Source organism: Salvelinus sp. IW2-2015, linkage group LG7 (genome assembly GCF_002910315.2).
Source record: "Salvelinus sp. IW2-2015 linkage group LG7, ASM291031v2, whole genome shotgun sequence".
NCBI classification, from domain to species: domain Eukaryota; kingdom Metazoa; phylum Chordata; class Actinopteri; order Salmoniformes; family Salmonidae; genus Salvelinus; species Salvelinus sp. IW2-2015.
This window is the reverse complement of record NC_036847.1, coordinates 21,938,274-21,964,283: the sequence shown is the minus strand read 5'-3', so window position 1 is coordinate 21,964,283 and position 26,010 is coordinate 21,938,274. Positions and strand designations below refer to the sequence as shown.

At 43.3% G+C, this 26,010-nt stretch overlaps 1 protein-coding gene across 1 annotated transcript in view; it reads right to left on the bottom strand.

Moving 5' to 3' along the window:
• Positions 1-424: 424 nt before the first annotated feature.
• The window catches only part of LOC111966943 (metabotropic glutamate receptor 4-like), a 239,068-nt gene continuing 213,482 nt past the window's right edge, over positions 425-26,010 (bottom strand). Inside the window, exons 7-10 of the mRNA XM_023991883.2 lie at positions 24,902-25,038; positions 22,634-23,569; positions 6,725-6,971; positions 425-1,445 (exon numbers count right to left, since the gene is read on the bottom strand). Of these exons, the coding sequence (XP_023847651.2) occupies positions 1,396-1,445; positions 6,725-6,971; positions 22,634-23,569; positions 24,902-25,038 (1,370 nt within the window). The 3' untranslated portion in view covers positions 425-1,395. The remainder of the gene's footprint in view (positions 1,446-6,724; positions 6,972-22,633; positions 23,570-24,901; positions 25,039-26,010) is intronic.

The window sequence follows — 26,010 nt, the reverse complement described above, 5'->3', positions numbered from 1 at the left end:
GGTGAATGGCAAATAAGTCAATAACGTAACCAAGGATGGTGCACACTAGACAGAGTACACTGCTGAGGCTCCAAATAGTGTTTTGTACCATTACATAACGTATCGCCAATAGCTAGCTATATGTTAGACATTTCTGGTACAGATTCCAAATTCGTCACGTTGAGATGGAACTGCTGAATTTCTAATGGAACACGACCATGAAATGATATTCTCACATGTGAGAATGCCAGCATGAATACACTGAGGCAGTGCATGGCTGTCTATGGGCTGTAGTCTTGAAGCTGTATTTCACTGAAAAGTAGGCGGTGTTGAACATACAAGGCTTTTACTTTTTAGCCAGTTCTTATGCCTTTTCATGTATTCTAATCTCCATTAATCTGCATAAGGTACCATGTGTGTAATAGTCAAAACATGATAATGCCACTGTCTGTTGAACCACAATCCTCACACATGTTGCATTTAATAGATTTTGAAAACACAGCACAGTAAACATTATGCTCCCACAGGCATGCTCTATGACTGTATACAAGGCCGTAAAGATGGTGTCAGCTATGATATCGCTATCATCTGTGAAAATCCATTGCTTTATTTGATGTATAAAATGTTAAGGAAACACTTATTGGACACGTGCAGTAGAACTGAATATTCAGACATGTTAAATGTTGGAAAGGTGCATACTTGTTGGCTCTGTTTCACAACTATGACCTTCATTAAAATGATGACAACATAATGTTAATGTTACAGAGCCTGAGGATTAATATTTGTTTATTTTGGCCTTGAATGAAGACTTACCCCACACCAACAACACACTTTTTCATCTACTTTTGACAGCTTTGACTTATTGACTAATTTGATATTATGTTCAGCATTACACCCGCATTGGAAAGGACAGAGGAGAAAGGGAAGCAAATAATTGCACATTACTACTGGTAGAGAGAGACACAACACTGCTGCACACAAAGAGAAAACTGAATTCACTCTTACCAAAGAGGGTGTTAGTCAGCTTCAGACAAAACACCAGAAGAGAAATGCTGTTCTGTAAACTCCAGAAGGAAAACACTGAATTGAAGTCATTGGCTCTGACTGAATTTGGAAACGTGACTGCCTGGTGTATTTGACATGTCACAAGGAGGATGGGGAGGGGAGACATCACTGTCTGCCTGACATCCCCACTTCCCCACCCCCCACTGCTTTTGTTTGGTATTCAATATATTTGCCTTGCCTTGTCCTCTTGAAAATAGTGACATCAGTTCTGTATGTTGAGTGATTATTCTCATTCTCATTTCTCCACCTTTGCCACTGCTCTTTCATCTTGGTTCTCCAGTTTTTGGTGTTCGTTCACCCCACGGGCAGGTCCTTGCTATGCTTCCAAGCCGGAGTTCCACTGTCTGTCTCTTAGATGGCATGGTTACTGTAGCTGATGTATGTCTGCTTGGAGGCCAATGCTGTGAATAGAGCCGTGAAAGAGGAAGAGGGAAAGAAGAGCGAAAGGAAAAGATGTGGGTGAAGATTTGGGCAATTCAATTAAGGCTCATTTAACCATCTGTCAGGGGCTTATCTTCCAGTCCATTAAGGTGATTGCCGACACAGTTTCTATTTATGCATGACTTCCTTAGACCACAAGTGTCACCAGGGAGTACAGGTGGAACCAACAGTGGGGTAAGAGAGTAATTAATATGCATAGCAAGCAGTGGTAGCATTTGTCATGTTGTGTGGTTAGTATTACCAGAATGATTTAACTTCCTAGGAAATGTGTTGCCAACTGTAAATTGCATCTAAATGCAGATTTCCTTGATCTGCTGGAAAGTAGGGCAGAGCAGGGTACAGATGTGGCTATAGCTAGTAATTGACTCTCAACACTAATGTTGAATTGCTTATCAGGATGCTGTTGTAACAACCCACTGGGCACACACTGGTTGAAACAACCTCAGTTCAATGAAATCGCGTTGATCCAACGTGGAATAGACATTGAATTGACGTCTGTGCCCAGTGAGATGTCTCCACATGGATATATACTGTTTTGAAAGTGACTTAAGAATTACTTATTTAACCAGTAATTGCAGCTTGACCTATAAGTACAGATTATTTCATGGTAAAGAATCCCTTGCAGTTAATTTTACGTCAGGGCCTTTTGGGCCTTTTGGGAGCCCTTAGCGAGATTTTGCCATGATTTATGCCATGTACATTTTATCTGAGTGAGAGTGACTAACAAAACCAATGGGCTCTTCTGGAGGACAGGGACCCTGCGCACGTGCCCTGCATGACCGGTCGGTATTTGGGCATAATTGCTACAAGTTTAGAAAGCTGGGTAGACTAACTTACCAACATGAAAATGGTTAGCTGACATGGCTAATTGAGTGACTGTCAGTGACTGAGATGACAAGAGACACATTGCTGGTGCACAACCACATTTTGAACTTGCTCCTTTTTCGAACTTAACGGTAAGTTGAGACCCTGACTGAGTTCCAAGAAAAAAGACACTCTTGCCTGTAGCCGGCCCTGTTTTAAGTACAGTATAGGGTAGTATGTGATGCAATAGCACTCATTCAAATGCAAGGCTCAGTAGATACATTCAGATCTTTCTCTGTGCACCAAGCAAAGCATGCAACAGTGGCACCATGTCGATAGAAATGAAAACATCTCGGAAAAGCATAGAGACAGCTTGGAGAATTGTGATAACATTGAGCATAAGATGACAATATGTAACTATGCAGTACATGGTGAACGTGGATCTCACACAATTACCAGATGTGAGAGACACTGTACAAAATGTTTACTTATTTTATCAAGTTGTGGACTGAACCGACCGATATGGTATGTCCTCTCTAAATAAATCTGTCACCAGTTCACTTGTTCTACAGTGTAATCATCACACATACAGTGGGGAGAACAAGTATTTGATACACTGCTGATTTTGCAGGTTTTCCTACTTACAAAGCATGTAGAGGTCTGTAATTTTTATCATATGTACACTTCAACTGTGAGAGACGGAATCTAAAACAAAAATCCAGAAAATCACATTGTATGATTTTTAAGTAATTAATTTGCATTTTATTGCATGACATAAGTATTTGATCACCTACCAACCAGTAAGAATTCCGGCTCTCACAGACCTGTTAGTTTTTCTTTAAGAAGCCCTCCTGTTCTCCACTCATTACCTGTATTAACTGCACCTGTTTGAACTCYTTACCTGTATAAAAGACACCTGTCCACACACTCAATCAAACTGGATTGAGTGTGTGGACTCAGTGAGTGTGTGTGGGCTCTCTGGAGAGCTTGATGTGTGGTGGGGGGATAGGGATGGTGTGTGGGGCAACAGTACTGGAGGGTGTGATGTGTAGTTGTTGGAGAATTAGGATGTGGGGGGCAACTACACTGGAGGGTGGGCTGTATAGTGGGGGAAGGGGAGGGTGTGGGGGGTAACAAATCAAATTAAATCAAATGTATATAGCCCTTCTTACATCAGCTGATATCTGAAAGTGCTGTACAGAAACAAAACTGGGGGGCTGGATGTGTGGTGGGGGAGAGGGAGGGTGTGGAGGGCAACAATACTGGAGGGTGGGATATGTTAGTGGGAGGAGGGTAAGGTGTTGGGTGGGTGGCATCAGTACTGGAGGACAGGGATGTGTGGTGGGGGAGAGGGAGGGTTTGGGGGTAAACAGTACTGGAGTTGGGATGTGTAGTGGGGGGAGAGGGTGTGTGGGACCCCTACTCTGGAGGGTGGGATGTGAAGTGGGGAGAGGTAGGGTGTGGGGGGCAACAGTACTGGAGGATGGGACCGTGTAGTGGGGGGAGAGGGAGGCTGTGAGGGGCAACAATACTGGAGGGTGGATATGTAGTGGGTGTAGAGGTGGGGTATGGGGGACACCTATACTGGAGGGTGGGGTGTGTAGTGGGAGGAGAAGGGAGGATGTGAGGGGATACTGCACTAGCCGGATTGGATGTGCATTGGGGACATGGAAGGGTGTGACGTAACAACACTGGAGGGTGTGGATGTGTAGTGGTGGAGAGGTAGGGTGTGGGGGGCCTCTACACTGGAGGGTGGATGTGTAGTGGTGGAGAGGGAGTTTTTGTGGGCTAACAGCAATGGAGGGTAGGGATGTGTAGTGTGGGGAGAGGGAGGGTGTGGGAGGCAACATTACTGGAGGGTGGGATGTGTAGTGGTGGAGAGGGAGGGTGTGGGAGGCAACATTACTGGAGGGTGGGATGTGTAGTGGTGGAGAGGGAGGGTGTGGGAGGCAACATTACTGGAGGGTGTGGGATGTGTAGTGTGGAGAGGGAGGGTGTGGGAGGCAACATTACTGGAGGGTGGAGTGTGTAGCGGGGGAGAGGGAGTTTTTGTGGCTAACAGAATGGAGGGTAGGGATGTGTAGGGGGGAGCGGGAGAGTGTGGGGTGCAACAGTACTGGAGGGTGGGATGTGTAGTGGAGGAAGAGGTAGGGTTCGGGGGCAACAGTACTGGAAGGTGGGATGTGTAGTGGGGGGAGGAAGGGTGTGGGAGGCAACAGTACTGGAAGGTGGGATGTGTAGTGGGGGGAGGAAGGGTGTGGGAGGCAACAGTACTGGAGGGATGGATGTGTACTGAGAGGAGAGGTAGGGTGTTGGGGGCCACTACACTGGAGGGTGGGAAGTGTAGTGGGAGGAGAGGGAGGGTGTGGTGTAACAGTACTGGAGGGTGAGATGTGTTTTGGTGGAGAGGGAGGGTGTGGGAGGCAACAGTACGTGAGGGATGGATGTGTGGTGCGTTGAGAGGGAGGGTGTGGTAGGCAACTGTACTGGAGGGTGGAATGTGTAGTGCGGGGACATTGATTGTGTGGGGGGCAACAGTTTTTGAGGGTGGGATGTGTAGTGTGGGAGAGGGAGGGTGTGGTGGGAAACAGTACTGGACGGATGGATGTATAGTGGGGGGAGAGGGAGGGTGTTGCGTTACAGTACTGGAGGGTGAGATGTGTTGTGGTGGAGAGGGAGGGTGTGGGAGGCAACATTATGTGAGGGATGGATGTGTGGTGTGTTGAGAGGGAGGGTGTGGGAGGCAACAGTTTTTGAGGGTGGGATGTGTAGTGGGTGGCGAGGGAGGGTGTGTGGGACAACAGTACTGGAGGGTTGGATGTGTAGTGGGGGAGTGGTAGGTGGGGGGGGGCACTCTCCATTCCACCCAGAACCTCTCCCAGAGCAGCATTGATAAATTAACCTCATTTAAATATTCATGCTCTGCGATGCCCAGATAAAAAAAATAGATGGTCCAGAAAGAATTGGAGCTTGTGGACACATCTGTCTTTCCCCTTTTCCCACATCTTTTTGTTGTTCTACGTCCCATTACAGCAAATTCCTCCGTTTGTCAACGTGGGAAACAAATGACTGGGGATGCGCGGCTATCCCCGGCATTCAGCCCACAGTGGTGTCATCTCCCTACATCCGTTGCCATCAGGCTGTTACCACATTCTCAGGCCATTTGCAGTACAACACGCCAACATTGTCTACCGACGTCTGTGGGTCAAGGGTGTGTAGGTTAATGTGATAAATGTCTGACACCATCCAAGGTGCTATAGCCGTGGGTAAGTTTTTGTGCATACAGTACATATCTTAGGCAGGCATAGGATCCAACTGAACATTGGCACAATGTCAATGGGGAGAAGTGGTCAGTCATACAGAGTGAGAGGCAAGCTGATTGTCAGGCTCTCCATCCGTTACCTGAGCGTCTAAAGTCCCTCACAGGGCTCTCCTCCTTCGTCACAGTCTGACACACAAGCACAAAGAGCAGCTGTTAGTCCTCCGACTTGGGCCAGATGGGTCATGGTATAGATGTCAAACTGTGAAATTGGGGGAGCATTTCCCATGGGTGCTATAATCATTTTTCCATTCCCAAATGGCATGCCATTTTTTCTAACTCTGTTCATCTCCTTGTAGCAGTCTCTTTGACATACCCCATATTGAGAGTTTCATCTCCTGTTTCCTACACATTCAGAGGAAGTGCTACTGCATATTTCAAATAGCACTATGATAGAGGATTCAGAACATGTTCTCAACATTGGCTTTGGTTCTCCAAAGGTAATGGGAATATTGACTGATGATGCATTAGATACAGGAAAACGTCATTCTGTATGGATGAATGAGCGTGACTATCCATAAATCAACGTATTTTCTCATGATTTGGAATACGCTTTTACATTTAGGGATTTTGGTAATTTCGACCACGGCAGCTGTGTTACTGTAAGATGGGGCTGAAGTGCTGGAGCAATAATCTTGCCTCCTATTGCACCAATGGAGACTGGAAAGTTAATACGAATGGCCATCTCTAAAGTATGATACTTGAATGTGAAGCCTTTCCTATCGATCCATCTCACCCTGTGCTGTTCTTTATGTCCTGTTTGCCGACAGTGCCACGTTTCAGAGCACCAGCCAATGCTTGATGCTACTAGGGTTGGCATGAAACAAAATGCACTACCAATTCCCTACATCCTGAAAATAACAATAGATAATTTCACAAAGCTGTTGAGGTGTAAAATAACAATGCCATCAATTAAGTTTATATAAAGGCAAGTGCATTGCTTTTCATTTTTCAAGCCTGATACTTTCCCCTCAAAATTACATCCGACTGACTTTAAGGCATAAACTCAAGGACCGAGTGCTATAAAAACTAAACTTGTGTCCCTTTGTCCTCTGTTCCCCCTGATCTCCATTCCCCCCTCGCTCCATCCCTAACCCGGAGGCCTTCGCTGCTAACCTTGTGTCTCCAGGCTTTCACACAGCTCAGACTTGGCCTCTCCGTTGGGACGCAGGCCACCCTTGGTGGGGAACTTGTTGGACATGGTGGCTGCGGTGACTACAGCCTTGAGGCTGCGCTTGCGATTGGGCACGTTCTGCTCCGGGTGGAAGAGGACCACGTAGACCTTTGGCATGTAGAGCATCCCCAGAGACACAGAGGCACTCAGGCTCACAGAGATGGTCAAAGTCATGGTCTGGATGTACATCTGTGAAGGAAACAAGCAAAGGAAACATTGTTACACAACAAGAAAGAGATGGTGCTGTTCAAGTGGCTAAGGAGAGGGTTCTCAAGATCCTTGTGACAGCATTGACCTTTGATTTTTTGAAAGTACATTACCTAATTATACATTGTTTAAACAAGACAACATATGAGTGCAGTTGTCTCCTAGTAGATCTTCCAACAATATCAAACCCCCAACATCAGATGTGATAAGACACATGGAGTGGACACTGCTCTGTTTTCAAGTGCTTTATGAATTATTCATCAACTCCTGTTTATGTTTTTATTGGTGTGTCTATTTGTTTGTTTATGACATGTGACTAATGGAGGAGGCCTCCCAGTGAGTGACTGTACTACAGATGTCTTGCCCTCGGGGCCCGGGGCTGTGGTAGAGTGGTTGGAGTCAACTGAGTGTAAAGGCAGCTGGGACTCACAGCTGTGCACAGAAAGCATGGCTACATGCAAGGATCAGGGAGAGGCATCTTGAGAACATCAACACAATGCCTGAGTGTGTGCCTCGGAGTGCTTTTCCCATATAAATTATATCATATTCTCAATGGGATTAAATGTGTCTTCGTGTCTGATCATATAGGTCATCTGAATGAGTTGTTAGACAGTACGGACTGATTTACTACAGCAGTAGAAAACAAATGCATTAATTTAAAAAAACTGTAACTGCAAAAACATAGAAGATAATATGTAGAAGATTGGAAGATTAAATGTATATGACACTCTCTGTTGTGAACATCAGCATTATTCTCCTGCAAAACCGCAAAAAGCTTTTCTTTTACAATGTCTTATTTGGAACATCATTCTGTCTCCCTTTGGGACAGGGTTGCTGAGCTATTCTGGGCCTGATGAACAAAGGGAGAAGGGTGTAAACTGCAAACACAGCTCCCAGCCACATCCCTAATAGATTTGCCCGAGGTGTAGACTGATATTGTGTTTCCAGACATCATGAGTAACTTAGTGTTATGGCAACAGGGAATAACCCGACAGGTCGTCTGTCATGAGAATGTCAACAGATGACATGCATTAGTTATAGTGCTGCTTTGGCACTTAACGTTTTTTGCAGCTCTATCTTCAGTCTGGATGCTGAAATTCTTACATCTAAAGAGTTAGTGCAGCCTGCCATATGGTACCTATGACTTATGATTAAATCTGCTATAACATCATTTTTTTCTTTAAGTGTTGTGTATATAGAAGCCTCTAAATAAACGTCAGTGGAGAAGGATGCCTGAGTAAAATGAGTGTCATTGAATTATTTGATCACGTTGCAAGCATCAATGGGCTTTCCTTGAAGTGGGAAATAAAGGGGTACTGAGGGGGAGTATGTAATATTCTGAGAAGATTTCACATGGCCTTGGGTGATCCCGGCACAATATTGCTGCCCCTCCGGAGTACAGAGTGGGGTAACTCTGTGAGGGGGCTAGGACCCCTGTCCCGGGCCAGATAAAACCGCCTTGACAAACTGATATGATCGCCAATGTGCCTCATTGCCACAGCAGGAAAATGGTGCTCAAGAGACTGACTCCACCAGGCGAAGCCATCCTGTCTCTCCTAAAGGAGCAGAGAAACCTTTCTCTCTAAAGTAATAAGTTATCGAATCTGTGCTGCTATTTCACCCCCTGCATTCTGTTTCATTCCACAGTCTGACGTGCAAAAGGTAACTACATTTACCTTGTGTATAGGTGTAAGTGGCCAGAATATAATCACCCTATTATCAGAAAGTAACATCTTCCAAACAAAACCCTTATCATTTCTGATGATCAAATTTTGCATATTTGTATGGAATTGTCAGACCTGGCTTAGATTGGATCAATCAAACATAAGACTGTCTCCAGCTGTGCCTCCTGTCGACTACCTGCACCTGACTGCAGCTACAGTGCCATCCAAAGCCCTCCATCCCTGGCCCTCTGCATGCAAGTGTCTTTATCACTGAGGATAAACAGTGCCAGGGATCATTTAGTGAGATAGGGCCAGTCATTGCCTCATGAAACAGGCCCTCCTTTCGAGCCACCACGATTACACACCTGTCAATCTACAGCCCTTCCTCTGACAGGATACTGCCTCTGCATTTTCCCACAATAATATCACAGTGAAAAGCCTCACACAGCGCCTCCAAACAGATAACAATGTGGAAACATTAATCCATTCATAAGATTAACTTAAACCAGGAATGGTTATTTCTGCGTTTATAGATAGATAGTGTTTTCCATTCCAGCCATCCCCATGTATCCGCTTTGTCCTTTGCAACATCAAAGCAGCTGGAGTCATGACCGGATTTCTGATTTCTGTATTTGCCATTGGCTGGGTTTTGTTTGCAGCAAAAATGCTCAAGATGTTAGTCATTACTTATTGTCGTTTTCAGTGGTTGGATGCCAGCATAAGCTTCCTTTGAAGTAAGGAATATATTTTAAGGCTGTTTTGTGCTTGAATGAGCGTTTATCATCTGTTTCTACCGTACAGTACAGTACAGAACGTACTGAATTCACACCTCATTGCTGCAGTGCCTCCCTTTTAATTACTTAGAAAACATGTGCAGAAGCCATTGCACAGCCTTGAAAGAACATTATCAAACTCTTATAGTTGCTCTTTAAGCTTAATTTCATGTGCAACGTCAGAGCAATGTAAAGCCAATGCTCTCCATCTTCTCAAACATCCCAGATTGGCAAAGCATGCATATCGTCATGCATGATTAACCCTGTTCTGACAACCCTGCCAATCAGCTGCCTTGTCCTCCTTATCAAGCACAAAAGAGAGCTTGGTGCTGTGCCACCCTCCTTTCAACCAGAAGACAATGGCACAATTAACAGAGCTACCTGCCAGTCTACTATTGTCACCCACCACCTCCAGGGCTGACTGTACTACGGATGCCACCCACCACCTGCAGGGCTGACTGTACTACGGATGTCACCCACCACCTCCAGGGCTGACTGTACTACGGATGCCACCCACCACCTCCAGGGCTGACTGTACTACGGATGCCACCCACCACCTCCAGGGCTGACTGTACTATGGATGTCACCCACCACCTCCAGGGCTGACTGTACTATGGATGTCACCCACCACCTCCAGGGCTGACTGTACTACGGATGTCACCCACCACCTCCAGGGCTGACTGTACTACGGATGTCACCCACCACCTCCAGGGCTAACTGTACTACGGATGTCACCCACCACCTCCAGGGCTAACTGTACTATGGATGTCACCCACCACCTCCAGGGCTAACTGTACTACGGATGCCACCCACCACCTACAGGGCTAACTGTACTCATGCTGCCACTCATCACCTCATTGACTGACTGAACTCCTGCTGCCAGTCAAATAGGAGTGTCATCCTCATCCTATCAACTGCCTAAAGCCCCAGCCATCCCCTCTCTACACTCTTAGAAACAAAATAAAAAAAATAAAAGAACCCTTGGTTCCAGAGAGAACCGTTTTGGGATCCATGTATAACCCTTTCCACAGAGGGTTCTACCTGGAACCAAAAACGGTTATCATATGTTTCTAAGAGTGTACCCACGCAGACCCCTACCATGCAGTTTTCCCCTCTCATTGTATAGGTGAGGCACCCCCTATGCCAGGAAAATAATCTGGGGAAACTCTGGCACCATCATAACCATGGTCTCGTTATGTAACAAGACCCCATGTAGGTGGATGCAAGGTGTTCAAATGATTCAGAATGAATCTCTATAACTAAAACAAAACATTGACAGCAGGAGATCCAAAAGACATAAGCACATTTGTTCAGTTAGTTCATTGAGAGTTAGAGGTTGTTAAAAATCTAAAAGCTTTGGGCTTAAGGCAAAGTAATGTATCCCTAATGTACACTGTACACTAATCACATACAATAAAAGACAGAAATGCTGCCACTGCTAACCTCTTTGTACAAGATTCCAGGTCTCACTCAGGTGCATCACATCTCTCGTGCTCAGACAGTGCTGTCGCCAGGGTGTAAATGTTAACATAATTCTATGTTTTTCTTTGAAAATAACAGCAATTACCATGCAGCTCACAACATCGTAAAGATGGCCACGGTTTTCTTTGTATTGCCCATTACCTTCCTAAATGGCTTACCTCTGTAATTGGACAATAACTGTATGGGACTTTGTTTCCTACAACAATATTCCTCAATACAGACAGTACATTTATGTTAGCCAACAGAAACTGAAATTCAATTGTACACATTAAGGATAATATCAAAACCTATGAAGGTTGTGTCCCAGCTTTGCTCTTGTCTAGGAGAATCACATGCATGTTATCCCTTTCTGTGATAAGCTTTGAGTGTGTCTGCTCTAGGATATACTTGGCATTATACCATTAACATTACAGTATATGTCCACATTATGGGGGCAGTGAAGAAAGATTGAAACTGAACAACAAAGTGAAGGATACAAATGTAGGATCTTAATTTGAGCCAGCTTGTTACAGCAGGCAAATAACCCTGCAGCAACAGGAAATGTGAATTATCATGTGGATTATAATTAAAACATCTTTGATGCGTGGTTCTGGTACTGGTTCTGACTGACTGAAATTTTTGATTATAAATCAATCTGTGGACACTGTAGATCGAAATGGCTTGTATTGAGCGGTGGAATAGATTCTCACAGACACAGGATTATGTCTCTTCTGTCTGTATGAAGCAGGATGTGAAATCGAACAACACTTGAAGCTAGCATGTCCCAGCTTGGACTCCCTCCTACCATTTAATTCGCTCTTCTGACTTTCCTTTAACTCTTGGCTGAACCCTACCTCACAGCCACTAACATATGCCTGGACTACATACATCGTAACACAGCAGGGGAGAGATGTTTCGTTGCTGTGGCACATTCAGAGATCGATTTATAGCCAGTAATCTAAAATAATTCATAGATTTTAAAGAAAAAAACATTTATATTTGTCATAGAAGGACAAAAGTCATATGAGATGAAAGGTGATTTCCTAACAAGTTCAGGAAGCCAAACTAGAGCAATGGGGGCAGACGTTTTAATCAAGAGACCTTTAGAAAATATGCACATTTTCTCTAACACTAAATATACAAATATGTATTTCAGACTTATAAGGAAGGTAAAATCTTATAGTTAGTCATTTTAGAAATGGATTATACTATATTTAGAAGAAATATACAGTTGAAGTCAGAAGTTTACATATACCTTAGCCAAATACATTTAAATGCAGTTTTTCACAATTCCTGACATTTAATCCTAGTAAAAATTCCCTCTTAGGTCAGTTAGGATCACCACTTTATTTTAAGAATGTGAAATGTCAGAAAAATAGTAGAGAGAATGATTTATTTCAGATTTTACTTCTTTCATCATATTCCCAGTGTGTCAGAAGTTTACATACACTCAATTAGCATTTGGAAGCATTGCCTTTAAATTGTTTAACTTGGGTCAAATGTTTCGCGTAGCCTTCCACAAGCTTCCCACATTAAGTTGGGTGAATTTTGGCCAATTCCTCCTGACAGAGCTGGTGTAACTGAGTCAGGTTTGTAGGCCTCCTTGATCGTACATGCTTTTCAGTTCTGCCCACAAATTTTCTGTAGGATTGAGGTCAGGGCTTTGTGATGGCCACTCCAATACCTTGACTTTGTCCTTAAGCCATTTTGCCACAACTTTGGAAGTATGCTTGGGGTCATTGTCCATTTGGAAGACCCATTTGCGACCAAGCTTCAACTTCCTGACTGATGTCTTGAGACGTTGCTTCAATATATCCACATAATTGTCCTACCTCATGAAGCCATCTATTTTGTGAAGTGCACCAGTCCCTCAGCAAAGCAACCCCACAACATGATGTTGCCACCCTCATGCTTCACGGTGATGGTGTTCTTCGGTTTGCAAACCTCCCCCTTTTTCCTCCAAACATAACGATGGTCATTATGGCCAAACAGTTCTATTTTTGTTTAATAATTTCTCCAAAAAGTACTATCTTTGTCCCCATGTGCAGTTGCAAACCGTAGTCTGGCTTTTTTTATGGCGTTTTTGGAGCAGTGGCTTCCTTTCTGAGCGGCCTTTCAGGTTATGCTGATATAGGACTTGTTTTACTGTGGATATAGATACTTTTGTATCTGTTTTCTCCAACATCTTCACAAGGTCCTTTGCTGTTGTTCTGGGATTAATTTGCACTTTTCACACCAAAGTACGTTCATCTCTAAGAGACAGAACGCGTCTCCTTCTTGAGCGGTGTGACGGCTGCGTGGTCCCATGGTGTTTATACTTGCGTACTAACAAATACACCATGACAGCTCAATACACAAGGGGTGGAACAGTGGCAAAGGTACCCACCGAACAAACAGAATAATATTAGTCTGAGGAGAGATTAAATAGCATTAATACAACAAAAATAATTCTAAACACAGATGTTGTTTGTACAGATGAACGTGGTACCTTCAGACATTTGGAAATTGCTCCCAAGGATGTGGAGGTCTACAATTTTTTCTGAGGTCTTGGCTGATTTCTTTTGATTTTCCCATGATGTCAAGCAAAGAGCCACTGAGTTTGAAGATGGGCCTTGAAAAGTAAATTTTTTGTCCATTAAAATAACATCAAATTGATCAGAAATACATTGTAGACATTGTTAATGTTGTAAATGACTATTGTAGCTGGAAAGAGCAGATTTTTTATGGAATATCTACATAGGCGTACAGAGGCCAATTATCAGTAACCATCACTCCTGTGTTCCAATGGCACGTTGTGTTAGCTAATCCAAGTTTATACTTTTTAAAGGCTAATTGATCATTAGAAAACCCTTTTGGAATTATGTTAGCAGAGCTGAAAACTTTTGTTCTACTTAAATAAGCAATAAAACTGGCTTTCTTTAGACTAGTCGAGTATCTGGAGCGTCAGCATTTGTGGGTTCGATTACAGGCTCAAAATGGAAACTGAAGATCTCGTACAACGCGGTTTACTACTCCCATCACAGAACAGTGCAAACTGGCTCTAACTAGAATAGAAAGAGGAGTGGGAGGCCCCGGTGCACAACTGAGCAAGAGGACTAGTACATTAGAGTGTCTAGTTTGAGAAACAGACGCCTCACAAGTCCTCAACTGGCAGCTTCATTAAATAGTACCCGCAAAACACCAGTGTCAACGTCAACAGTGAAGAGGCGATTCCACGACGCTGGCCTGTCTGTGTTCTTTTGCCCATCTTAATCTTTTATTTTTATTGGCCAGTCTGAGATATGGCTTTTTCTTTGCAACTCTGCTTAGACGGCCAGCATCACGGAGTCGCCTCTTCACTGTTGACGTTGAGACTGGTGTTTTGCGGGTACTATCTAAAGATGCACAATTGCAAGCATCCTGTCGGGCTGTATCACCGCCCGGTACGGTAACTGCAACGTCCGTAACCGGAGGGCTCTCAAGAGGGTGGTGCGGTCTGCCCAATGCATCATCGGGGGCACACTGCCTGCCCTCCAGGACATCTACAGCACCCGATGTCACATGAAGGCCAAAAAGATCATCAAGGACATCAACCACCCGAGCTACAGCCTGTTCACCCCGCTATCATCCAGAAGGCGAGGTCAGTACAGGTGAATTAAAGCTGGGACCGAGAGACTGAAAAACAGCTTCTATCTCAAGGCAATCAGACTGTTAAATAACCATCACTAGCCGGCTACCACCCGGTTACTCAACCCTGCACTGTAGAGGCTGCTGCACTATGTACATAGACATGGAATCACTGGTCACTTTAATAATGGAACACTAGTCACTTTAATAATGTTTACATACAGCTTTACTCATTTCATATGTATATGTTTCATATGTTCAACATGTCCCTGATTGAGTCTGTAATACCAACATGTTTCAAGCAGACCACCATAGTCCCTGTGCCCAAGAACACAAAGGCAACCTGCCAAAATGACTACAGACCCGTAGCACTCACGTCCGTAGCCATGAAGTGCTTTAAAAGGTTGGTAATGGCTCACATCAACACCATTATCCCAGAAACCCTAGACCCACTCCAATTTGCATACCGCCCAAACAGATCCACAGATGATGCAATCTCTATTGCACTCCACATTGCCCGTTCCCACCTGGACAAAAGGAACACCTATGTGAGAATGCTATTCATTGACTACAGCTCAGCGTTCAACACCATAGTACCCTCAAAGCTCATCACTAAGCTAAGGATCCTGGGACTAAACACCTCCCTCTGCAACTGGATCCTGGACTTCCTGACGGGCTGCCCCCAGGTGGCGAGGGTAGGTAGCAACACATCTGCCACGCTGATCCTCAACACTGGAGCTCCCCAGGGGTGCATGCTCAGTCCCCTCCTGTACTCCCTGTTCACCCACGACTGCATGGCCAGGCACGACTCCAACACCATCATTAAGTTTGCAGATGACAGTGGTCGGCCTGATCACCGACAATGACGAGACAGCCTATAGGGAGGAGGTCAGAGACCTGGCCGGGTGGTGCCAGAATAACAACCTAACCCTCAATGTAACCAAAACTAAGGAGATGATTGTGGACTACAGGAAAAGGAGGACCGAGCTTGCCACCATTCTCATCAACGGGGCTGTAGTGGAGCAGGTTGAGAGCTTCAAGTTCCTTGGTGTCCACATCAGCAACAAACTAGAATGGTCCAAACACACCAAGACAGTCGGGAAAAGGGCACGACAAAGCCTATTCCCCCTCAGGAAACTAAAAAGATTTGGCATGGGTCCTGAGATCCTCAAAAGGTTCTACAGCTGCAACATCGAGAGCATCCTGACTGGTTGCATCACTGCCTGGTACGGCAATTGCTCGGCCTCTGACCGCAAGGCACTACAGAGGGTAGTGCGTCCGGCCCAGTACATCACTGGGGCTAAACTGCCTGCCATCCAGGACCTCTACACCAGGCGGTGTCAGAGGAAGGCCCTAAAAATTGTCAAAGACCCCNTCCAAACACACCAAGACAGTCGTGAAGAGGGCACGACAAAGCCTATTCCTCCTCAGGAATCTAAAAAGATTTGGCATGGGTCCTGAGATCCTCAAAAGGTTCTACAGCTGCAACATCGAGAGCATCCTGACTGGTTAGTGCGTACGGCCCAGTACATCACTGGGGCTAAACTGCCTGCCATCCAGGACCTCTACACCAGGCGGTGTCAGAGGAAGGCCCTAAAAATTGTCAAAGACCCCAGCCACCCCAGCCAAGTCTAGGACAAAAAGGCTTCTAAACAGTTTTTACCCCCAAGCCATGAGACTCCTGAACAGGTATTCAAATGGCTACCCGGACTTTTTGCATCAGCCTGACTAACCGGTGTCTGTATGTAGCCTCGCTACTTTCATAGCCTAGCTACTGTATATAGCCTGTCTTTTTACTGTTGTTTTATTTATTTTCTTACCTGTTGTTCACCTAATACCTTTTTTGCACTATTGGTTAAAGCCTGTAAGTAAGCATTTCACTGTACGATTTACACCTGTTGTATTCGGCGCACGTGACACACTTTGATTTGATTTGATTTATATTCTGTATTCTACTGTATTTTTGTCAATGTCATTCTGACATTTCTCATCCTAATATTTATATATTTCTCAATTCCATTCCTTTAGATTTGTGTGTATTGTTGTGAATTGTTAGATGCTACTGCACTGTTGGAGCTAGGAACACAAGCATTTCGCTACACACGCAATAGCATCTGCTAAATATGTGTATTTCACTGTCGTAACGTGACTCTCATTAATGTGATGACTGTTATTTATCGAATCAACTAACTATGTTTAATTGTTACCCGATTAAATGAATAATGTAACTCATTAGGAATTTGGGGCACCACAGAAGAAGTTGTTTGCAGAGTTACGATCTCCCAAATTAAACGCTAAAGATATGTTATATATCGATAACAGTCATTTATTAATCATTATCTCATATCAGTCTCATTCTGAACGTCGTATACTTCTTGAATCTGCACAAACCCGAGTCTTACTCATCATCCCATACCACACAAATTGATTTGATTATTTATTTACTAACGAACTAAATGATAACACAGGATACACACACACACGGTATAGGTTATTGATTAAAAACGTAATGCCATGGAAACAGGTCCCTAGCGGACTAACACAATATGACACTTACAAAAGATGGAGAGAAAGAGAGACAACACCTGGATACATTTGGGACACTACGCTCACAGTAATCCTAATACCTTTTCCCGAACTTCCGCCCATTTGGGTAAGAAGTAATGCATGTATTTACGTGTTGAAGGTCTTCCTTCGTCGTGCTGTCTTGACAAATAAATAGGCCTATACAGGCCCGCTTCAAACATGGAAAATTATTTTACCCGCTCATGAGTTCAGCAACACATTGTGATATGTGTGCCAGCCTACCATAAATTAGTTTCCAATACATACAGTTCATTTACACTAATTAAAATCAATAGGCTACCAAGAAAGGCTACCTTCTGTTATGGTTTATCTATTTTTATGATAAAACATATCAATATGTAGCTATATCCAGGGGAGTAATTTGGATTCTCGCACTCGAATTACATAGAATTCTGCTTATATTACGCTATACCATAATAAACACAAAAAAAATCTATTGACCAAGAAGTGACAGGTTCAATGGCACAAAATCTTGCTGCGCTCTATCAGCACCATGCTACAGAGCCCTACACACTAAAGCAAGATTTTGATAAACAACCCACTAGATTGAAACAATCTTACCTTTTCAAACGCTTCCTTCATGCACTGTGAAACTTCCTGAGAAATCTATCATTACATTCTCTCCGAAATATTCTTGAAGATCCCCCTCAAAGGCTTGTTGGATTAGTTGAGCATTCCTCAGGTGTAGCATGCTTCTTCTGTGCTGACTGAACACAAGTGGAAAATGAGTTCTCGCATGTAGCTGTGGAAGCCGCAAAAGTCAATCCAGTAAGCACGGTCAGCAATCTCTGCATGATATCAAGTGGGGTCCTCATTGGAGCCAGAGCAGGTGATTTCAGTCTGCAAAAACTGTCAAGTGAATCTAAGCTCTGCTTCCACCAAATATGTTTTGCTTAGATCCAGCTGGGTCAAGGGCCACACAGAGCCTCTGCCAGTTGGCTGTTACGTTCTCTGAATCATTCTGACATTTCACCAATGACCTCATCCAATGTGCTGAAGAACAGACTTTTACTCAGTATCTTCTCCTCTGTCCTGCTGGCCTACTGTCCACCACGTATGGCTGGAGATTTTTACTTACATAACGTCATCGTTTGCTTGGAGCTGGTGGTGCGTCAGTGCCACTGGCACCGCACTGTGCCCAAATGGCTTCGAACTAGCTGTCACACCTCAGCTTCTTGACACACTCCAATGCACTGAGGAACACTTTGACTACAGTGTAAAGATCTGTTGCTTTTGCCTGGAGTAAGTTGTTTGGAGGATCGAGAAGACTGAGGATTCTTTGTACCATGGTGGCTGCATTCGATGTCAGAGAGGAACTTAAAAATTCTGTAACAACTTTTAACAATCACTGACACAGTAGCCAGGTGTCCGGTTCACCTTTGATCCAGTAGCCTTTTCAAGGTTTATCCAGTGTACAGGGCAGCCACTGTTGGTTTCTTTAAGAACTTGTAGAGTGAGTCACAGATATTAATGTCCTCCAGCGCATTCTCAAATGACATTGCGTGAGCGACCACTAAGTGAAGCTGGTGGTTGAAACAGTGAACATATTGCACTTCTGTTTACTTTGTCATGCAATATTTTCTGCATGTCCCCCTTTTTACCTGACACGGCACTAGCAAAGTCATAACATTGACTAAGTATATTTTTTGTGCTTAGGCCAACCTTTGTTAGCTTGGTAAGAACGAGTTTTGAAAGTAATAAAGAATCACCATATTTGGAGTTGCCATTGGCAGCAACCGCTCACGCACGTTATTGTTTTCATCCAGGTAACGAGTAACAATGGATATATTTTAAGATCAAGTAGGATTCTTGGTCACATCTACCTTCAGTGTGTACCAAGATTCTCAGATTTCTTTAACTATTTCCTCAGTGACAATATCACTCATGAGCGCTATGATTTCATTTAGAATATAATGTGACGTGTATATAGCATTGTGGGGTATGGTGCTAAACACCTCCCTTGTCTTTTCGTAGAGTATATTCCATCATAGACAAAGTCCACTGCCCCCCTCAGTGGTTGCTGGTTTGAAACAAGGAACCCAATAATGTCCACAATCTCCAACAAATACATGCAATTTCTTGCCAGCTGCCCATCATTAACAAGTGTTGACACCAATGTTCCCATAGCACTTAGAACTAGTTTTTCTTACCACAGTGCAGTGCATTTCAAATGCTCTTCGCTTGATGCGTGCCTAGCAAATCCTTTAGTACTATCAATAGCATGCTTCCAGTTAGAATACCCAGCTTGGGTGAAGGCCTTGTCTGCATTGGTATTGGACCCAACACAGAACTTTCGACATGGGAAACAAAATGTTGCATCTGCAGCAACCAAGTATTCCAGCTACTCTCTTCCTATGAACCAGTTGCTATTAAATTAACGTTTTTGGACAGAAAACCTGTGGCTAGGGTAAGATTCTAGGCTAACCTGGGCTGGCTCCTCTATTCCAAGCTCATCAGGAACAGTCAAAGGTGGAGGCGGCTGTGAAGCCATTATGGTGGCGCTTGTGGAAGGGTGGGTAGGCTCTGCACACGGAGCTAGCTGGAGCTCGGGAGCACTACCGCTGTTGGGCTTGGTGGTAGCCACAGTGGTTTGATGCTGATACTGCTGCTACTGCTCATCACTCCTTCTCCTTTGTTTCTGATATCCTTCGTGGCAGATTAGCTGGTTAGAGCTAGCTAAATAAGCTAAGGCTAATAACACTAACACTTTTTACAGCTCTAGCTAAGAGTGAAGCATATTACACGGTAAGTCTAAACCAAAATCTAATATTACAGGTGTAGGCGTATTGTGAGATGAGAAAGCGTTTATTCGCGCTTTTCATGGAAATCCAAAGGATTCATTTCTGACCGCCCAGTGGCTTTCCATTGCCCCCCTGCTGCAACCTGGTCTCAGAGCATTTCGTATTATTCTGTATGTAAATCCAAGGTGCTGTCATGATCGTCGTATGAGTGAGACCAAGGTGCAGCGTGCATAGAGTTCCACATAATTTTAATAAAGAGAAACTCACTAAACAAAACAACAAAAGCACAAACAAAACGTGACGCTACTGGAGTGCACAAAGGCAACTTACTGTAGACAAGATCCCACAACTAACAATGGGGAAATGGCTACCTAAATATGATCCCCAATCAGAGACAATGATAAACAGCTGCCTCTAATTGGGAACCATACCAGGACACCATAGAAATGCAATACACCTAGATGACCCACCCTAGTCACTATCACACCCAAACCAACACAGAGAAAAACAGCTTACTATGGTCAGGGCGTGACAGGTGCTGCATTTAGTATGATATGTTGCATTTCATATGGTATGTATTAATTGGAAAATGTCCATATTCATACAATATGTTATGAATTTGCAAAATGTACAATAAGTTTTTGCCTTAACTGCATTATGTAACTTTTTAGACGACTCAACCAAGTTCACATAGAAATATTGAGTTATACTGTAGGTCATTCTCACCGAAAGCAAGCCTAAGAAGCGGTAGATCTGTTCTATGTGCACTATTTCTATGCTTCCCATTCTTATTAAGTTTAGTTTTTGCATCTATTACCTTACGTTTTGTACACCAGCCTCAACAGCTGAAAATACAATATTTTTGGTTATGGAAAATATATTTCACAGTGGTTTAGATGGTACAAAGAATTACGTACACAATGACTGATTGTTTTGTGACATCAACTGAAATTAGGTGAACAACTAGAATATTAGCAACCATGAAATTCCGGAAAGATTTCTGCATATTGCATCGTTAAGTTACTTTATATCTTATGTACCAATTGCAAAATATCATCATTTTAATGTTCTGGATTTACGTTTACTATGTTATGTCTAGTCTTAGATCAGGCTGCCTACACACAGCAACACAGTGCAGTGGAGATACAGATTTTTTGGGGCGCCAACCTGTCACTCAATCGTTTTAACTTTTTAGCTATTTTTATATAGGGACATGAAACTAAAACTGAGGGGGCTAAAGTGATCATTTAAACATCTAACATAAATAATTAGATGCATAAGTAATTCAATCGATCAAGTTTAATATTCATACAGTACAATCAACATTGAACATTTTACAGAGAACCATAGAGATGATATTTCTCTAAATAAAGGTTTTGAAAATCAAGTTAAATCATGTTTTACTATTTTGTCAATTTGAACTGCAAAAATGTTTTCAAATGAATCTGTAATAGAAGGTTAATCAAAATGATCACTACTGTGCACTAGTAATGACACATTTAGTGCTGTGGTAAGGAATTCCTTACCACCGCACTAAATTTGTCACTACTGCAACATAGTGAGAAAGTTGCAATAAAGGGAGAACCATGTACAGTAGTGTTCATTTTGATTAGCCTTCTATTACAGGTTATTTTAGATTTTTTTTTTTGCAGTTCAAATTGTCAAAATAGTAAAACATTATTTATATTTCAAATATGCAATACAAACAAAGTGTGTGTAGTATATACTGTACACTTATGTCTACCTGACATATGTTGGAAGATGTGTGCTGAAAGTTTGGGAGAAATAGTTTTTACCCCTGTATAGCTTGGTGATTCAGTCACTTAAAGTGTTTCTGTAAGAAAACATGACAAACCATATCTAACAGTTGTCCAACGTAGACGATATTTCAAAGCTGCCCATTTCAGAAACAAATGCACGTCATTTTATTTGATAACTTGTTTTTGATGGCTGATCCATCCACATCAGAAAATACAACGTTCCAAATCAAATGACAAGCCACTGTCCGAAGATTACAGTAGAAAGACAATGCCACAGACAGTGCATTTCTACCCAATAAGGCACTTGTTATCAAAAGCTGTGATTTTCATTGCATGTGTTGTGCTGAGCGTCTGTCATTTATTTCGTTGCACATCAGAGTGTACTGATTGACTGACTACTTGGCATTCCCCTATCACTAAAGTATGAAGCAAAATCAAACACATTCGAGGAAACACAATTAAAGAAAGCAAATCCAAACAAACTTGGGTGAAATGAATTATCCGCACAAGTCAGCACTCAATGCCCGGTAATCCCCTGAGTGGAACAGAAAGCAACACATCTTATCACATGATGAATAGCTGAGGCATCCACGCACATAAGAGACTGACGTTATACAACAAGAGCAATTTGAGTGAGTCATTTTTCTCACATTAAACTGCAGGAGCAAAGCGTACTTCCAAATGGAAAAACTGTCAGACAATCCTTGGCTCACACGTGAATGTGATATCCTTGGCTCACACGTGAATTTAATTGTCATGTCCTCGTGGTGCTTACTACTTACACGCTAGTTTTGAGGAATCTTTGTGAGTTCATTCAGACAACGTTGGAAAATTCATGAAAACAGAAAATAGTATAAGTAATAGCTGTCAAGGATGACTAAATTCTTCCATACATCATTGTTTTAAAACCATTTTGAAGATATAAATTGAAATGTTCCTATCATAACATAAAAAAATTCAACAGCAAAACATATTTAAAATTACATTATTTTGAAAGAATAAGAGAATTTATAGCATGATTTAAAGAGTTAAATTGTCAAAGTAAACATTTACCTTTTCTGTTGACTGTGAGGTCCCGAAGAAGATGGGTATGAAGGCTAGCCACACGATACAGGTGGTGTACATGGTGAAGCCGATGGGCTTGGCCTCGTTGAAGGTCTCTGGCACCCCCCGGGTCTTGATGGCATACACCGTACAGGTGACCATGAGCAGCATGCTGAAGCCAAGCAGGCAGATCAGAGAAAGGTCTGAGATGTCACATTTGAGCACGCCACGGGCCATGTCCGGGTTGGACGTGCGCTGGTCCTCATAGTCGATGACAGCCTGAGACGGGTCCACACCAAACCAGATACACACCCCCAGGAGCTGAACTGAGATCAGGCTGAAGGTGATGACCAGCTGGGAGGCCGGGGAGATGAACCTGGGGGTGCTCACTGACATCTTCCCCTGCTCAAAGATGCGATAGATACGGTTGGTCTTAGTGAGCAGCGCTGCATAGCTAATACTCATCCCCAGACCCAGGAAGATCCGTCGCAGGGAGCAGATGCCAACGTCAGGGGCAGCGATCATGAGGAAGGTGGTGGCGTAGCACAGGAAGATGCCCGTCAGCAGCACATAGCTGAGTTCGCGCCCTGACGCCTTAACGATGGGCGTGTCGTTGTAGCGGATGAAGGTGCCCACCACAAACATGGTGGCCATGATGCCCAGCACAGCGATGAGTACAGGGATGACAGCCCAGGGGGAACTCCACTCCAGCTTGACGATGGGGATGGCTTCACAGGCCGTGTGGTTCTCATTGGGCCGCAGGTCAAAGCGGCACATCTTACAACTGTAGGTGTCGGCCTGGTACTGGTAGCCATCACAGCGCTCACAGTGCCAACAGCAGGGGACACCTTTGACTGTTTTCTTCCTCTCCCCAGGACAACAGGGCTGGCTGCAGATAGACTGGGGTACCTGGAGTGTCCCACCAGGCCACCGCATCTCCTTAGTCTGGTGGAAAGAAGGTGAAGGACAGGAGGAGTTATCTATCTGTCTGTGACCGTTAAACAGTCATAAAAAGGGTACTTGATTAATGCATGTTTTCCATGAATAGGCATGATGAAATTTGGATAAACTTAGAGTAACATTTGCAGAAAAAAGTTTAGAAGCAGTATATAAGCATTAACACTGATCAGATTGTGTGGCCACAACTATCTTGTTTTTGTTGTTGCATATTAAAAAGGAATATTACATATGCACAATTAAAGTTGTTTTACCTTTATTTAACTAGGCAAGTCAGTTAAGAACTAATTCTTATTTTCAATGATGGCCTAGGAACAGTGGGTAACTGCCTTGTTCAGGGGTAGAACGACAGATTTTTATCTTGTCAGCTCGGGGATTCGATCTTGCAACCTTTCAGTTACTAGTCCGACACGCTAACCACTAGGCTACCTGCCGCCCCAATTAAATTACCATTTAGTGGATTAGAATGAATCTAAACACTCTCAACACCCAAAATACAAGGATGTTGGGATGAAAGACATCTGTTTTAAGGATGGTGAACACCGTTTAACAAGACGACTACACCATTTTCAATCACAAAGTCATTACTTTGAAAGATGTTATCTAAAGCATGGAATACAGCATTGTTCGTTAATTATAACTCCGCAGGAAACTACATGTGTCCCCTTCTCAGCCACATAAGCCTTCTTTAAGAATAAGCAAATGCAGTAATATGCTGACATAATGTAATACCACATAGCAGTCTTGTCCTATTGCCCCTACTTCGTTTATTACCATATGTTTCAGATGCCTGATGGTTACTTGAAATGGCCTGTGGTAGAATCAGAATCAGCAAAGTAAACAATCTCTGAATGACAACATGGTTGTTTACGTTTCCTGAATATGTCTTCCTCTTACCACTATTCCTGGGCCTGCATTCCAAAACAGCTATGGGGGAATATGACAATTGTAAAAATGGATTTGGTGTGCAACAGTAACCCCACAGCTGGCCCCTGATATCTACTGTCCTTTCGTGATATAGATAAGTCTCAGGTCCTGCATGACTTAACTTAGTTGATAAAGCAACCCAACTCAAGGCAAGTTGCTGGTCCAAGGACTGAGGCTATGTATACAGTAATGACAAATACATTTATATCATGGTTTAAAATGACATGTTTTTAGTCAGTGCATCTTTTTTTTCACCCAAAAATAATGTACTGTATTAACCTTCACAGACACTTCTAACTGTACACAGTATTTACTTAGATTCACATTACTGAAAACCTTGACGGGTGCCATGCAATAAACAAGTGGAAGTCATAGAGAGATAAATAACCATACATCTAAATGAAGCTGGTCTGCCCAGTGGCCGATGATCTTATACTCTGTGGTGTTGTGTTTCATCTGGTACTGGTAAATCTCATAGCGACCAGGGGCATCTCCGTTCACATTGAAGATCACTGGAGTGCCAGCAATTCCTGCAGAATAATTAAGAGGGACATTTTTGTTAATAAACCATATGTATTCAATTCAAATAATGTTTATTTCCTGAGAGTGAACTTCATGTTTGGTGACAGAATGCTACACACAAGGTACTTAACAACATAGAACACAAAAAGTACAGTATAAATGATTGGAAATCCATTGATTAGGCCGTAATCTATGGATTTCACATTACTGGAAATACAGATATGCATCTGTTGGTCCCAGATACCTTAAAAAAAAGGTACGGGTATGGATCAGAAATCCTTGCGACATGGGGACATTATCATGCTGAAACATAAGGTGATGGCTGCGGATGAATGGCACGACAATGGGCCTCAGGATATCGTCACAGTATCTCTGAGCATTCAAATTGCCATCAATAAAATTAAATTGTGTTCTTTGTCCGTAGCTTATGCCTGTCCATTTCATAACCATACCACCATGGGGCACTCTGTTCACAACGTTGACATCAGCAACCCGCTCGCCCACACAACGCCATACACGCTGTCTGACATCTGCCCAGTACAGTTGAAACCACGATTCATCCAGGAAGAACAAATTTCTCCAGCATGTCAGTGGCAATCGAAGGTGAGCATTTACCCACTGAAGATGATTACGATGCAGAACTGCAGTCAGGTCAAGACTCTGGTAAGGACTACGAGCATGCAGATGAGATTCCCTGACACGGTTTCTGAGACTTTGGGCAGAAATTATTCAGTTGTTCAAACCGACAGTTTCATCACTTGTCCGGGTGGCTAGTCTCAGACGATCCTGCAGGTGCAGTAGCCAGATGTGGAGGTACTGGGCTGACGTGGTTACACGTGGTCTGTGGTAAAAACGTGCATGCTCCTTGAACCTGAGACATCTGTGGCATTGTGTTGTGTGACAACTGCACATTTTAGAGTCCCCAGCACAAGGTGCACCTGTGTAATGATCGTACTGTTTAATATATTTATATATACCCT